Source organism: Falco cherrug, chromosome 4 (genome assembly GCF_023634085.1).
Source record: "Falco cherrug isolate bFalChe1 chromosome 4, bFalChe1.pri, whole genome shotgun sequence".
In the NCBI taxonomy this organism is placed as follows: domain Eukaryota; kingdom Metazoa; phylum Chordata; class Aves; order Falconiformes; family Falconidae; genus Falco; species Falco cherrug.
This window is the reverse complement of record NC_073700.1, coordinates 11,434,837-11,451,463: the sequence shown is the minus strand read 5'-3', so window position 1 is coordinate 11,451,463 and position 16,627 is coordinate 11,434,837. Positions and strand designations below refer to the sequence as shown.

At 43.3% G+C, this 16,627-nt stretch overlaps 2 protein-coding genes across 4 annotated transcripts in view; one reads left to right on the top strand and one right to left on the bottom strand.

Annotated features, from left to right (window-relative positions):
* MGLL (monoglyceride lipase) overlaps positions 1-9,531 on the bottom strand; it is a 107,443-nt gene extending 97,912 nt beyond the window's left edge. The window contains exons 1-2 of one of the 3 annotated variants that reach the window (XM_055709314.1): positions 9,443-9,531; positions 9,024-9,153 (exon numbers count right to left, since the gene is read on the bottom strand). In XM_055709314.1, the coding sequence (XP_055565289.1) occupies positions 9,024-9,042 (19 nt within the window). In that variant the 5' untranslated portion in view covers positions 9,043-9,153; positions 9,443-9,531. Of the gene's footprint in view, positions 1-9,023; positions 9,154-9,252; positions 9,343-9,398 lie in introns of those variants that run through there. The other 2 variants (XM_055709313.1, XM_055709315.1) reach the window with 2 other exon arrangements.
* The window catches only part of KBTBD12 (kelch repeat and BTB domain containing 12), a 35,173-nt gene that overhangs the window by 9,316 nt on the left and 9,230 nt on the right, over positions 1-16,627 (top strand). The window contains exon 4 of the mRNA XM_005432518.3: positions 9,270-9,467. Within this exon, the coding sequence (XP_005432575.1) occupies positions 9,270-9,467 (198 nt within the window). The remainder of the gene's footprint in view (positions 1-9,269; positions 9,468-16,627) is intronic.

Genomic DNA, 16,627 nt, shown 5'->3' with positions numbered 1-16,627 from the left:
CTCAAGGTGTAACTGCAGCAAGTGTGGACGCAAATGAGTTACCACCAGGTAGGACGAATATCGATTGCAGGGAAGGCATTTTGACCTAGGTCTGGACTGCTTTCGCAAACTCCTGATTGCCTGTTTTCACAAACCTTGCAAGGACTTCAATGTCTATAAATCTGTAAAATTTGGTTGAAACTGGCCAACAGGCAGAGAAGCTATGAGAGGCAGACAAAATAATGTAAACACAGATACAGAACACATATGTAGTGAGAGTAATTGCATAAGTCTTGTTTCCTTAGGAAATGAAATAATATGAGGACTAATTTTTTAATTGGAAGACAAACCTGACACTAAGCCAAAAATGATTTGTCAACAAATTCTACCTTTGAATATGATGGTTTAAATCAACCTTTAACAGTATAGGTGGAATGAAGATTTAACTGTTAAAATTGAGAAGACAATGTAATTGGTAAGTGTTAACCATCCCAGTCTGAAATCTCTGTGGAAGAGATTAAAGCATTTTCCAAGACCTCTTGAAATGATGAAGCAATTTCCAGATGAATTCTGTTTGGCAACAGTGATACAGTCACTGATATTGGCATTTTATTCTGCTGATATCACACATGGCCCCATCTCCAGCTGTAAATGTGCATTCGCCAACTGTAATTAAAACCTCACAGAGAAAAGCTACATTCCACAGTTTATTCCTGGTGAGAAGTTGTTGTTACCTTGGGAGTTCTCAGGCTGTGGAGCTGCGAGGTGGGTCCGGTTTTCCTTTGGGAACAATTGCGATGGCAACCCTGGCTGGATAAACGGGCAATTCATGGCATGGAAAGGAAGGCAGTGAAAGTGTTTGTAACCTGGCTGATGCGGTACTTGATCACGCAGATGACATTCAGGAGAGAAGAGGAATGGAAAGAGCAGAGGTTGATGGTGACAGACCAAGGAATAGCAACTGTCATAAGGATGGTAAAACCACTGCAGGGTCTCCAAAGCTGTCGATCCCTTGCACATCACCCCACTTCATAAGGAATGCTGGGCACTCTGGGAGCCTAGAAAGATGCTGTCAGGGGCAATTTGTGCAAAAAGACACAGTCTGAAGAGGATCACAGCTCATAGGTTGTCCTCATGTCGTGACCTCAGGGATGTCTATGCTCAGGCATAATGACTAAGCTTTTGTGCTACAGATGAGAGAGACCTTTTTGGAGTCTCTGCCATTGCCATTTGTACCCTCCTCACTCCAGATGGGGGTTCCCCATGGCGTGCGCAGGAACTGAACATCTAACAGGCTCCTGTTTGGCCTCACTCATGGGACACTCAGTGAAGGGGCGATTCAGAAGCGTGCTGAACAGCATTGCTTGGATTTCCACAAGCATCACCCGCTTCTTAGGTCATACTTGCTCTTTGTGTGGCACATGGCTCCATGGGCATCCTGCAGCCTGCACCCAGCTAAGAAGACCCACTGTGGGCTTCTGGGGGCAGAGGAAGGAGAGGGAGGGAGGCAAGGTGGAAATAGGTACATGCAAGATACCTTCTGTATGCCACAAGGACCAAACCCCTCTTCCAGAAATAAAAACATGAAATATAGAAATATATATAGTTCTAGCTGGGTGCATAAAGTAACCTTGCAGAGAGATGAGACTTCTTTCAAGCAGCTTTTGAAAACAAAGTCCTTAAATGAAGTAAATTTGGCAGCTCTTCCAGGCAGGATCTCTGCCTTCCTGTACAGTTCATATAGGTGTCAGCACGTTCAGGATTAGGTGAGACTCTAGAGCATAAATGAAGAATCACTGCAGAGAAAGTTGATCCTCTCTAATGTCTCTGATGTGTGAATGCAATTTCTATCATAAATATGAAGCAAAAAGCATAGATGGAGCACTAGCTTTGAACAAGATGCAGTAGCAGACTTTTTTTTGCTCTAATCCCTGTAGGTGTAAATCTGTAGTAAATGGTCTGCTGATCTCAACAGTGTTGTGTCGGATGCATTTTGTTCTAACCCAGATCAAAATCTAATGCTTAGCCTTTGAAGTGTTAATTTCTGAAAAGTCCTGTTGGCACAGAATGGAGAGTACATAGTCACTGTCCAAAAACTCTTCCCAGCCTAATTGCCGGCTCCAGCCTGTAAAACCCTAATGACTTAAATGGAGTTATTTTAGAGTCACACTGATGGAAGGAAAATAAGAAATAGATTAGAGTTTTGGGTCTGAGTAATAGCATTGTTCAGGAATCTGTACTGTGTTTCTTAATCAGCAATCCTGCAATATAATTGTCTGTTTGTTGTGTAATGTTCCTAGAGAATCTTATGCTATTTATACAGTGTACATAATCCTCATAAGTAAATGAACAGCATTTCCTAAGGCTCAAAATCCTTTCTCCTATTCATCCCATTTGACTGGTCTTAGCTCTTTCTCTCCATATTTTCCCAGGAACATAACTATATTCGTTGGAAAGCCCAAGAAAGAGCAGTATTGTGTTCTTAATGACAGAGGCAATTGAGACACTTTTGGAAGAAAACCAGATGGGAGGGCTCTATTTAAGGTCATGCATTTTAATCTCTTGCTTAAGAAACTATCCTTTCCAGCTAAGTCTCTGAAAACTTATTACAGCCAACATACAAATTAGGAAAATTTATCCAGATGAATCCATTTGAATGCCATATTCATTAGCTTATGTTAAAACACATTCAGCAGAACTACTGTCTCTGAAATACAGGTCACTGGTAAAAAATGTTGTATCACCATGACAGCTTTAACCATGTGTTGCTTTTATGTTATATAATTCCTGCTTTATAAATAAGAACATATAGAAGGACTTAAATGAGAAATCCTATTAGGGAAGATTTAGGAACCAAAGAATTTTTGTTTATCCTCCTTAGCTTGGCATCCCACCTCTTACAGCTTGGGGTTTTCCCCCTGAGTTCCTGCTGAGAGCTTCTCTTAAAAGTGTTAAGCAGTTAAATGAGGCTCAATTAAATATTGAATGTCTTGATCATAAAATTGGAGTATGTACTTTGGGGTCTCTCTGGAAAGGAAAGCTGGAGGGGCTGGAAGGAGACATTTTAGCTTTCATGCTTGAATATTAACTGTGCATTTGAATAACACATTCTTCTAAAATAAACGTGTCTGTTTATAACTAGGCTTCATACTTCCAACAAGCAGCAGCTTATGGGCCTGATTCTGCTCTGTTATACCTGTGCGCAGACTCCGTAGTGCCTATGTGCAGGGAGGAACAAAAAAGGCAAAAATTTGGTCTGATAGATCAGATAAGAAACGCTTTCCACTCACTTAAGGATTATCAAAGGAAATGAGAAAAAGGCATTAGAGGACAAAAGAGGCTGGAACTGGTGTTGACCACGTTTAGGAAGACAATCTGTTTTTTCAGCCCTGATTCTAATCAATCGTTCGCCCTCATGTCTTCTGCAAGCTGCATTACCTCATCTGCTGTGCTCTGTGTTAGTAAAGATTGACAGTGCTTCTCAGTTTCATCTTTGGAAGTGCCTGCCGGGGCTAGTTTTATTGCTCCCTTATTTCTCTGAGAAACCTGCTCTGCAGCCCTACTTTGCAGCGAGTGAGAGCGCAGCGTAAGCCCCGAGACTCTCAGCTTGAGTGCTGTTAAAGAATAATGAAGGGAAATGTTACATAAGAGAGTAGCGCTATTAAATCCATCGTGCATTCCAGAGATCAATTTAATAGTGAATTATTCCATGGGAAGCAAAACTTAGAGTTCACTTGCTTGTTGGAGAATTACTCCTTTTTTCTTTCACCCATTTCCCAGGTTCCTTTGATAAAAATTCAAAGAGGCGCTAATAAGAATACATGTTGCTTGGAATTGTGATCTGAGGACTGAATTATATGATAAAGATTTACAGTGTCAGTGCCCTGAGGGCTCTAGTAGGTCTTGATCATCCTGACCAGCATTGCCTGGGGCCTCCACCCACCCCCTCTGCCCATAGGTTCAGGAGCATCATTTAAACATAGGCCTAGGGGGTGGTCAGCCCTTTTTGATCTCCTTGTCTTTGCCTGATGATGGGTGGTAGGACCTTCTGCAACTGCCTGCCTCTCTCTGCGGAGCTGTGCCCTGTTGGTGAGCTCATTACCTGTGTCACCTTCCCTTTGGAAGCAGGTCTGCTCTTGTTGTTCCCTGATATATTGCCCTGGCTGAAAAGCTGTAGCTCATGTCTAATTTCAGATGTCTTAGTAGTGGAACCAAATTAAACAGTGTGAAGTCTGATATTCAGAGCTCCCCATCACCCTGCCACTCTCAATAAGCTCTTTTCAGTCTTATTTGGACCACCAACCAACTGGTAGGTGTCATCTTGGTCAGCCATCCTGTATGTGCAATAAGCAATCTAGACTTGGATCTGGGTGGCTGTCCTGGGGGCAAAAAAACCCCATAACTGTCCATGTTGGATTCAGCTGTGCAAGAGGTCAGCGCGGGTGAGACTTGGAAGTGCTATTGCTCTGCACCAGTGCCTGCATTTACAGCTGTCAGCAACAGGGCTGAAGTCCCTGGGCGCATGTAGGTAGGAATGTTCCTTACCTCTTCCAACTCAACTGCATGTCAGTCCCGCTTCTATAGAAATACACAGAAATATCTAAGGCACTTATTTCCTTTGCACCTGCTGAACTAATTGTCACCAGTGACTCTTTACCGCTTCACCGCCATTACAGGCGTTCCCCCTCCAGTGCTGGCAGGGTGTTCTGTTATTAGAACTGATGTGACTCAAATTGTGTTCGGTCCTCTCAGATGAGCATGGGCTAAGGGGGAGGCAGCTGACCTCAGCCACAGCAGTATTGCCTTCAGCCGGCTACGGGCAGTGCGTGTGTATAGCAAGGCACAGAACTGTGCCTCATCGGAATTCTGAAGATGTGCTAATCACGTCACCTACCCTGCGTTGCCTTCTTGCATCAAAGGCTTGTCTTCCCTATCTTGATTTCTTGATAAAGATCATGTATTTTATTTATATATTTATTTTTCTAATGGAGCTTCATGTTAAATTTAAAGTCCATTAGAAGCGCTGCTTACAGAGTGCCCTTGAAAGTATGTTTGATTGCAGAATCATCCAAGCGTGATATGGAAAGCTCTCAAGCATTAATGGGTTTGGGAACACAAAGGTGTCTTCCCTGGCTTTTTTAGTCCTTCAGTGGCATCTGGAATATCTCCTAGGGAAAGTGCATAATGTAAAAAGCCTAAAGTGTTGAAAGGGTGTATTTGTAACAGGCGGGGGCAGGGGAAGACTGAGTTCTGGGGTTCGATCCTTTTGTGTGATGAATGTGAAAATGACAGAAATGTTCAAAACGCCCAGTGAGAAATCCACCTCCCCCTGCACAAAGGACATACAATTGGGCTTTATGCAGAGAACTAAGCCACGTGCTGTTGAGTTCACCTGCTGTTTGTGACGAGATAGGGGAGTGTGGCTTCATTAGAAGCACCTTCCCCAGCATCCATTCCACACCGTGGGCATGGAAATAGCAGTTGCTTCCCTTTGCACACCTGCTGGGGCTCCCAGGGGGCTGTGACCACAGCACGTGTGTTTTAACGACCCCATCTACAGTTCTGGGTGGTTTAAGGTAAAATCACAGGTACGGATGCAGGCATTGCTGGTGGGTCACTTGGCACAGTCTCCTGAAAATGACCTAAAAAACCCCTCTGCCCTCTCTGCTGCACTCTGCCTTGCCCTCTAGAAAGTCTACGCGTTTTATGTAGAGGCTCCTGTTGCAGCAAAGCATGCACTCAGTTGTTCAGCTGCTCTACCCACAGAACATGAAATAAAGACAATCTTCACGGTCTTAACTGTAATTCTGTATGTCTCCACTCGTACTCTTAATGGTTTCTTAAATCTGAGTGAGGAAGCCAGTGGGACAGGGTCACCTGGAGCCACCAGTGACAGAGCACAAAGCAGCCCGAGTTGTCTGACACTGCAAGTTTCTCTCTTTCTGCCAATTTGAAGTCTTGCATGGTATATACATTGTAGATGATGGATAGTCTGGTTAACGTGAGATGCCTCCACTTGGTTGCGGATGTGAATTGATTTAAATTTGAGGTGTTTTTTTTTTTTTTTTTTGCTGCTTTGTGTATTCAGTCCTTTAGGAAGAGGCCTGAGACATCAGTCTCCATAGTGGAAAATAAGTATTGTCTTACAGGACTATTTCTCAACTACTGCATCTGGGACCACAGCAAAGCAGTGCTGGTAGAGTCTAATATTCTCAGATTCCTTTGTAGGCAATACTTCAGTGTAAGCATTGATTTAGAAGAGGAGATTGAAATTCTTGATTTCTTGTTTTTCAGAATACTGTTTTTCTAAGCTTGAAAATCAAACTTTACTCCCCTCCGATTTTTTTCTTCTTACTTGCTATTTGCTGAGAATTTAGCTTTGTTCTTGTTGTAAATTGGACATGAAATTGGATTTATCTGAAATGACTGTGGAGGGCATAAATAGAACAGAGATATTTTGTACCTTCAGGACTGTCTCTGGTAATGACAAGATTAAAGGAGGTTAAACTGAAGTTACTTAAGCTATCCAATGAAGATTTCGTAAATGCTTGAAAATGTGGTAGCTCTTAAACTCTTGAAAAGATGTTCCAATAGGTCACGAAAACTTACTTTTCTAATAACCATGCAGAAAAAAGTGGTGGTGGGTCCCCTGCATTGGCAGCTGGATGTCTTCATTAATTGGTAACGGTTGTGAATTCTTTGCAAAAGGTCACTGACTGCTGTATCATTTCTGTACCTAATTATTTATGTTCTTTCTGAAGTTATCATGCCCCACAGTTACTCAGTTTAGAAAATGACAATAAAAACATGCTAAGAAATAAACAGCAGTTACTCTTCTAGAAGAGTTCTGGGGGCATTTTGTCCGCTGCCCTGCCTTGAAATATTAAGGCAATCAGCAAAGCTATTGTAGTTTGACTCTGACGTGTCACATGCGTTCCCCAGTGGGTACCATTCATTCCTCTGCTTGAACAAACCCTCTTTCATTCTTCATATGGAAACTTTTCTTATGGATGAGTGCATATTCTTCAGTGGGGTACAGTAACACCTGCACTAATTTAAAAAAAAAAGGCAGCTTGATAACCAGCAGCGGTCTGTCTTTGGCACCACAAAGCTGTCTTTTGAACTCATCAAATTAGTCTGTGGGGAGCTTTAATATTACTGGCTCCCAGTTAAAACTGCCTTGGGTATCTCTGTGTTAGACTGCACACTGTAGACCGTACCCTGGTAGCAAATTGTCTTGCATACCATACTCTGTGATTCCACCAAAGGATGCTGTAGAATCAGAAAGGCTATGTGATAAGCAATCAATTAAATATCCTTATCAGTTAAAATTTTTTTATTAGCCCTTAAACTTTTTCTTTACAAATGTAGGGAAATAGCATGCTGTTCTTAGAATGGCACCTGTCTTATAAGCCATTAAGGAGCAGGGGAGAACACTGCACAGAAGATAATGCTCCTGGCATAAAAAACAATACCATAAGTAAATGTTTGAACTCTGCAATTTATTCTTGTTTCTAAATAGTCCTAAGGAATAGCTCAGTGAGGCTCCATTGTGAGAAAGGCTCAGCATGGTGATGCATACAACTCCCTTTTTGGCATGGAAATTATTAGCAAGATTCCATGACCACAATTACTCCCTACCTCAGCTCTCTTAGGTGAATCAAGCCTCAGAGGAGGAGCCTATCAGAGCAAATGCTGCTCGGTTGGGGTTGTTAAGATGGGAAAGAAAAGATTTGGATGCTAGCCTTGTTTAGGTACACACAAACTGCTAGGACCTTGCTGGTAGGTATTAGGGCAAGGAAAGATTTGCTGTGGATGGAAAAGGAGCTGACAACCAATCCCCGTTAAGCTTTTCCAATTCAAATATTGAACGAAATCAAACGTTGCTAACTTCAGCTGGAGGAAAACTTCCTGCTGATGATAATGGTCCTTGAATTAGGTTCTGATTTTGCTGCCCTGATGCAAGGATAACTGATATGTTATCTTTACCTGACCCTAAACTACAGATAGGAATACAGCGGTAGCAAATCTGGAGCCCCGTGGTCCCCATTTACATGTAGTTGCTCTTGCAACTACCCTTAGAGAATGCACGAAGGGTTGAAAAAATAACACAGTCCATATTAAGAGGCAGACGGGAAATCATATGCAAGTAAAACTTTGAGCACTAGGGGCAATATATTCATGTCTCTGACAGACCAGCTTAATAATAGCACTAGCGGCCATATATTTTAAAAGCAGCTGCACCAGCCTTGCACAGGTTATGCTTGCAGTCCCGTCCCTTTGCATATGCAAGGGCACAATTACATGCCATACAATGCATTTTGGATTTGCACAGCTGAGCAGTCCTACACATGTATCTGGAAAGCCAGCCTTCACGTGGAAATTGCTTGCATATTGCAGTCATTTTATATTTAAAAGTGGTCACATACACACACATGCACAAAAGAACTGCTTCAGCATGCCATCATTGCTCATTACAGGGTATTGTGTCCATTGGCACAGATGGAAAACCTGTGAGGGTACGTCAGCATATTAATTTTCAAGAACCAAAGGCTGTGAATTCAAAATCGGGGTTTGATCACTGGAAAGGATTTGAAAAGGCAGTGTTTACACTGTGATTTCAGTGTGCAGTGTTTCCAGTGCACACTGAGATGTCAGGTATGTCTGCAGCCTGTTGCACTATGTCCAGCAAATGAAAACTGGGGTCTGTTTCAGTCCTGCACACTGACCTAAAGCATCCTGACTAATCCTTCAGCAATAGGGTTTGTCACAAATAACTCATTTGGCACTCCTGCATTTTGGATGGATTTGTTAAGAAGTTGGTTTCTTTTAAGAAATGGGTATAATCTTTTTCTTTTATTGAAGACAACTAAGCAACAAATCCAAATGATCATTCGTTAACACGGTGAGGGTCAAATCCGCTAGCAGTAATTGGAAAATAGTTCTTGATCCATGGCAACTTAATGATAAAGCAATTTTTCCAGCACACAGAACAAGTAATTATGACAATTTCTACTATATAGGCAGAAAACAAAAGAAAATACCTTTGCATTTCAATGACATATTGCTTGTCCTTCCTTTGATGCAAGACTTCAGAAAGGATCTTGCTTCGATGTCTGTAGATAACGTGCAGCAGCGTCTGCTTTCGGTTTACTTTCTAACAAACTTCTAGAGCTGTAAAATGGAAAATAGAGGAAGATGAGGACAGGTAAACAAAAAATGATGCAGCCAGCAATGTATTTTTCGGCAGAACCTGGGATGGCTACATTTAACCTATGTATCTTTCGCAGGAGGAATTGGGTGCCTTGGCCGTGACAGAGGACAGACACGGAAATGTCTTGATGCGGTGGAGATCTATAACCCTGATGGTGACTTTTGGCGGGACGGCCCTCCCATGCCTTCTCCCCTCCTCTCCTTACGAACAAACTCCACCAGCGCAGGCTCTGTGGAAGGGAAGCTGTACCTCTGTGGAGGATTTCGTGGAGCAGGTACTAAACTGAATCTGACATTCCCTACGTAGCCGAAATCAGTTTCACTGTGCACAGACTGACCTGCTGACCAACCACCCCGATCAGGTGGCACTGGCATGCCCTGGAACCACAGGGCTGATTCAGCCCTTTGGACTGCCAACTCCTAATGTCAATATGAAATGTGTTCTGTTTGCCCTTTGCTTTTTTCCTTAACGAAACATGAAAAATTAAGGATGTTTCCGATCTGTGCTAAGCCTGCCCAAATCTACAGCCTCAGTAGAATTTTTCAGGATTTATTTCCAGAGCTACTGGGATCAGGAGCTTAATGTGTTATGGACATTAAAGAACTCGGGCATATTTGTTTAAGATTAAGGCACTATCTATCTGTCCTTAGCCAAGCTATCTGGCTCTGCCTGTTTACTTATATGCATTTCATAATCATTGTTGAAAAAGCTTGTGTGTTTAATGAGTACTCTAGGTAGTGAACTGAGATACAAAGAGACTAAAATTCCAGATCTGGTGATTTTAAGTAATCCTGGGCCCCTTTCTTTTAAGTTGTCTTCCTTCAAACTGTGCTTAGCTCTATCTAAATCTCCAATACTGCTAACCATTTTTTTTTTTTTCATTATAAATGCAAGGACTCTCAAAACATGCACACTTAAACTCTTCTGCTACGTACAGCTGCTACCCCAATTTCCTTTCTAGGAGAAAGCGGTAATACAGATGCATTACCCACTGCGGATCAATGCCATGCCAGGCTCACTGCTGCCCAGGAATGGGCACTTGGTATCCCTGGGTGAGGTGTCCTTCCCCTTACACTGACTCCAGTTGCATTGACTTTTACTTGCATAACAAACCCTAAACCTAAAGGTGCTGTTGGCTTAGAACAATGATTTTCACCAGCTCGTTCACCACTTGCCTTCTCCTCCCTCCATTTGCTACTGTTTGACAAAGCTGCTTCCTGAGAACCGTTGTATGACAGCTCCCAAACAGGCGTGTTCTCGTGTCATCTGTGATGGAAGTTCTGTGACCTCAGAGCAATTATGGTTATGATACACCACCGTGTTTCCATAGCAGACACTGGGCCGTGGTATTTGTCTTTTTTACAGTGGTATTACGGAAAAGCCTAGAGGTCGTGGGTACAAATCTCAAAAGGCTGATCATGGGAAGTAGTTGAGTCACCATCCCTGGAGGCAGCTAAGAGACATGTAGATGTGGTGGGCTTGGCAGTGCTGCATTAATGGTTGGGCTCAATGATCTTAAAGGTCTTTTCCATCCTAAATGATTCTATGATCATTTGCACTGGCAAATGAAGTAATTTCATTCAAGATGACTAACAGATTAGTACGAGATTTTCTGAATAAGGTAGCTTCAGAGCCATAAAATCATTCTTTGTACAATACCACTACGTTCTGTCACTGAGTCATGTATAAAGACTTGTAACACCGGGAGAGACTGAAAATCCCCCCGTGGATTTCAAGACGGCCACCTTTTGTATGTATAATGCCAGCTCAATGGGGTCCTGATTCCTGACTGTACTATTGCAATCTATATAATTATGTATAGAAATCCCCTACGCTAAAACTGTTAAATTGGAAAACAAGAAGTCAAAGTTAGAAAATGCCAGTTTTGCAGTTACCTGTGCCATATGAATTCTTCCCCCCTACGCGTGCATTTTGTATGCCAGTGAAGAAACAGTATGTGATTCTGCTGTTAGATATTAGGATGTCTGTTAAAAAGGGAGCCAAAATGAGATTTTCACTGTCCACTGTAAATCATATGTATCCACGTGTCCGAGGGGTTGAGAGAAAGCTGTGCCTTAAAGACAGGCACCTTAATGTGACTTTCAAGTTATTAATGAAAAGGGGATTTCTAAATCTTCATAACAACAACTTGTAGCTACCACCATCAAGGAAAAGCAGGGTGGAGTCCATACGCTGAACCCCAGTGGGTTCTCTGGCTGGCCCCTCACCCTGGCCCTGGCCTCTCCATGTGCTGGGAAGAGCTTTTGCCTGATCTGCTCTTTGGGGGTGAAGGGTGGAGGGACAGAGGGTTATTACTGTCATATGGGAACTTGGAGAGCGTGGCTCGACACTGCTCTTTCACAATGAGAGCTGCTCGGCAGCTTCAAGATATCCACAGAACAGCATGTGCTGCTGCTGCTTTAGTAGGGTTATTTTAGATTTTGCTTGTTTGGTTTTAGTCTTTTGGGTTTCTTGGCATGCCACTTTGGTTTTTGTGAGGGATGCAACCAAGAGAGGATATTCCAATTTTACAAAACATTGTAATTTAGTTTCAACCAAGTGGAGTTTTTGGAACAAGCTAGAGGCACAGCTGTAGTCTCTGGGTTTTCTGCCTGCTGAACACTAAAGGGCTGCTGTGAACATTCAAGAGTGAGTGTGCTTCTCAAAAAAAATGAAATTAAGCCAAAATCACTGCTGCAATGGAAAGTCTTAGCTGATCTATATCAGGGGTTGCAACCAACTCTCTGTATTCTATAGATCTGTCCCCAGCTTCCCAGCCTCAACTTGCCTTTGCATTCACTTAAACCCACTCTTGGTCCAGCAGCATGAAAGTTGACTTACTAAGGGCATAGTTGCATCTTAATTTTACTCATATGTGCCATTCCCTGTAAGCATGGGTATTGACCTAAATGGCTAATTAAAGACCAGAGATGCTGTACACAAATATGAAGCTGACAAGCAGCTGTCAACTGCTCAAAGGGCCTTAAATTAGGATGAAAAGATGAGGTCTGGCCAGCTACTATCTCTTCTGAGTCCCACATGAGACTTGAAGTTTTGTGATGGTGGGTTTCCCATCCCATATATATTGCCTCTCACGAATCCTTGTCTGCTCCAAGGGAGGACAAATGGTGCAGCCCTAAGAACATCCCCATGAGTGGAGGAAGAGAAATTGCAGCTACTTAGAGTCTCCAGAGGGAAATCAGCTTGGCCAGCTGAGAGTAGCAATGCAGAGCACAGTCTCTCTGAAGTATGAGTGCACTCCAGTCTGTCCGAGCTTCATCAAGAGAAAGCTTCCTCTGAACCACAAGGAATGCTGTTGAGTGTTGAGCTGCGTTGGTAAACAAAGCTCGTAAGGCTTCCTCTTCTGAGGCTTCCTCAATTTAGAAGCTTGCTCAAAGCCTGGCCACGAAAGGGGATTAATTTAGCTGAAGTTTAGACACTTATCTGGAGTGCCTACACTAAGACCTTGGTGACCCCAGGCTCTCTGCAGCACATGGAGAGGCACAGAAACTTCCAGAGGGAAATTCAGGACCTTGGTGCTTTAAATCTGCTCTGAAAGATCAGAAGGCAATTCAGAACCCTGAGGACCTCTCTTATCTCTTAATGCTCCATGTCTTGATCAGGATATGAAGGTTTCTAACCTGGCTTACCTAAAGCTAACACAACAGGAGCTTGGTGTCTGTGGTTAGATGTCACAAACCACTCTGAGACCTCTGTGTTGTATCACTAACTGACAGAGTTTTATGTTCTTACAATCATGATAAGTACCCAAAAAAATCACTTCTGCTTGTTTTGAATTTGTTTCCTTCTTAGCAAGACTTGTGAAACTTCATCTGTTTTTCAGCAGTTCATAAGAATTAGCTCATTTTCTACTAAAACTATTATGGCAAATAGGAACCACTGATCTTGACTCTCAGATCCAGCTCATGTAGTCTGTCATTTGTCAGCAATGCTATAGCATTCATCAAGATATTCAGAAATGTTTAAAATATTTAGTTTTCACAGAATCACAGAATGGTCGGGGTTGGAAGCAACCGCTGCCAGCCCCCTGCCAGAGCAGGTTCACCCAGAGCAGGCTGCTCAGGGTCACAGCCTGGCAGGATTTGAATGTCTCAGAGAAGGAGACCCCGCAGCCTCCCTGGGCAGCCTGTGCCGGTGCTCGGTCACCCTCGGAGTGAAGAAGTTCTTCCTCGTGTCAGATGGGACTGCCTGTGTCTCAGCTTGTGCCCGCTGCCCCTTGCCCTGTCGCTGGGCACCACTGAAAGGATCCCATCCCCGTCCTCCTGACACCCACCCCTAAGATATTTGTAGACATTTTGTCCATTAGTTTATGGTTCTGCATAGAGTGAAAACACTAGCCATAGTATGAATACTCGGAAGGACTCGATGCACAGTAGCCAGCCAGCTTTCTGCTAATTGTTAAAATATGTTGCTGCATTTACCACTAACTATGGATTTTAAAGCAGCCTTTGCAGCCTGACTGCACAATGTTCTTGTTGACACGTTTTATTTCCTTTGCCTTTACATAGGGCTAAAACCTGCCACCTGCGCAGGCTGACAGCTATTAACATCAGCTATTAACATGGCAGAAGCAGCCTCATTAGCATGCCTCACCAGAGGAGGTGGTAAGCAGCTTGTCAGGTATGCAGCATTACATGCTTATAAAATGCCTGCAGGATTGGGTTCCCTTTCTTTTTTACTGCTTCTAAATACTATAAATATTTTTTCCAGTGAAAATAATGAAGGCAGGAGCGTGTGCCTGCTTGCTAGGACTGTGTCATCTGCTGTCACTGTCAGCTTGCGGAGGCACGTGTGCGTTGTCTTAGCGTTATTGCTGCACAAATACAGATCCTGTAGCCTGCTTCTGGGGGCTGTGGGGTTGTAGCTTTAGTTTCAGATTATAAACATTGGTCCAACTGCCTGTCTCACAGACTTGAATTAATAAATTCAAATCCAGAGTTGATTTATTTTTTTTTTAACTTGATGCATGCTGCCTTGTATCAGAAACGGTGTGGCCCGCAGGACCAGGGCAGTGACCGTCCCCCTGCATTCAGTGCTGGTGAGGCTGCAGCTTGAATCCTGGGTTCAGGTTTGTGAGACAGACACTGAGGGGCTGGAGCATGTCCAGAGATGAGCCACAGAGCTGGGGAAGGGGCTGGAGCACCAGTTGTATGAGGAGCTGCTGCGGGAACTGGGGTTGTTCAGCCAGGAGAGGAGGCTCAGGGGGGACCTTATCGCTCTCTGCAACTGCCTGAAAGGAGGTTGGGATGGAGTGGTGGTCGTCTCTTCTCCCAGGTAACAAGTGACAGGATGAGAGGAAATGGCCTCAAGTTGTGCCAGGGGAGGTTTAGATTGGCTATTCGGAAAGATTCCTTCACCAAAAGGGTTGTCAAGCACTGGAACAGGCTGCCCAGGGAGGTGGTGGAGTCACCACCCCTGCAGGTATTTGAAAGACGTGTAGATGTGGCACCTGGGGACATGGTTAGTGGTGGGCTTGGCAGTGCAAGGTTATCAAGATTATCAGTTGGAGTCAATTATCTTAAAGAACTTTTCCAACCTAAACAATTCTATGATTTTAATTAGAATGCCACCTTTACTGTACACTCAAGTGAGACGGGCTGATGTGCAAAGTGAAGGGGCAACCACTCCAATGCAAATAATAAAATGTTAATGGGTCTGCTATTAGCAGTACATATCACTTAAAAGGTCTTATGATTTCATCAGCTAATGGACTTGACATGGAACTTTCTCTGAATTAGCAGTTTTGCTGTGTCCCTCCAATGCAGATGATAGCAGAGAAGATAAATGTACTGCTTCCCAACCATGTATGTTGAAAAATACTGTAATGTGTTTAGCATGATGTGCAGGACCAGTGCTGATCAACCCAGTTCTGTTATTTATTTACTAATATCAAGTAGAAATTAATTTTTTACTTAAGTGGTGTTACAGTCAGAGGAAGGGGAAAGGGAATAATTATCTATGAACTTGGCATGCCAGAATCGCAATTTTGTATTTGCAACTGCTCGCCAAGAGGCAATAGTGACACTGAGTCCTGCTGGCTGTGTAATTCTGATTCTACAAAAACAAAAAAAAACCAAAAAAAAGACATATACTTACCCTAGATTCATTTTCTGGCCTCTTCTTCCTCATTTACATAAATTGCAAACCATACATTGGAATAGAAGTGGCGCTGCTTGCTGCAGTGCAGAACTGTGTAGTAATTACTGTATTCCAGCTGAGCTAATGAGTTTGTATCTGCACGCCATCCTCTCCTGACAGTGGACTAGCTTAATAGTTATTTATTTTGACTAATCTCCCATAAAGGCCATTCCCCCTAGTCTCCTCCATTATGTGATTTAGATGGAGAATCGTTCTAGTGCTTGTTTTTTTATTATAGTGGTTATGGAACATTACTGGAATCAAATTAAATTTAGACATATTAAGGAGTCTGGCACAGTAAATACTGCACTTGTGAAGTTTGGGGGTTGAGGGACAGGAACAAAACCTGTTTCTCCAGCACCTTCCCATGTTCCCAGCTAAATAAAGCAGAGGGGCAAACCCCAGGCTGCCTATCTGCAGCACTGTTTGTTTCCCTGAGTTCGAATTTACTGGGCAGCGATGAATAATTAAAGTTCTCCTGCCCACAGTTGTTACCATTTGAATAAATATTCCCACCAATGGAAGGGATTCAGGTTCCCTGCGTTTTGTTCAGCATAGAAATCTGCTCTTGGCCGCCCACCGTGCCGCAGGCACTGCCGCATCTCTCCAGCCTGCATGCCGAGTCCGCCCCGAAAGATGCTGTTTGACCTTTTGCCTAATTCTTCCCCAGCACCGGTGTGAGCTGCCAGGCTGCTGCCGGGGACTGGTGGGTGGGAGAGACCCCCTCAGCTTGCTGCCTTCCTGGGGAGGGCTGCTTGTTTGCCCCCCGCTCGTTAGCTAGAAACTCACCACCGTAAATAAGGCCAGCACAGGTCAGGGGAATTGCTGGGCAGCAGCACCTGCTCATTTCAGATCTAAATTTGACCCAGTCTCTGACAGCCCGGTGTTAGTAATTCAGTCCTGCTTCTTGCTAAGCCTCATTTATAGTTTATAAAGGGTTAATGAATGATTAATAGATATTTTAATGCATTTTAATTAATTGCTGAAGAGGTCAATAGGTTGTTTAGAAACATGGCTTGTAGCCATGTATGACATCTTCTATTGTGTTCATAACTGCCTGTCATGCATACAGTCTAAACACGCTTTATATCCTCTATTAATAATGTATTAACCCATTGTAAGGCATTTAGAAACAGATTCACAGGATGGTCTGAGACCAGTAATTCTTATTCTGATCTTGCAGTTTTCACTCATACGAATGGCGCCTTGACTTCGAGAGCACTGCTCCTGCTGCTGCTGTAAGCTGTGATCCTGCCATCGCTGGCAGCGCAAGCA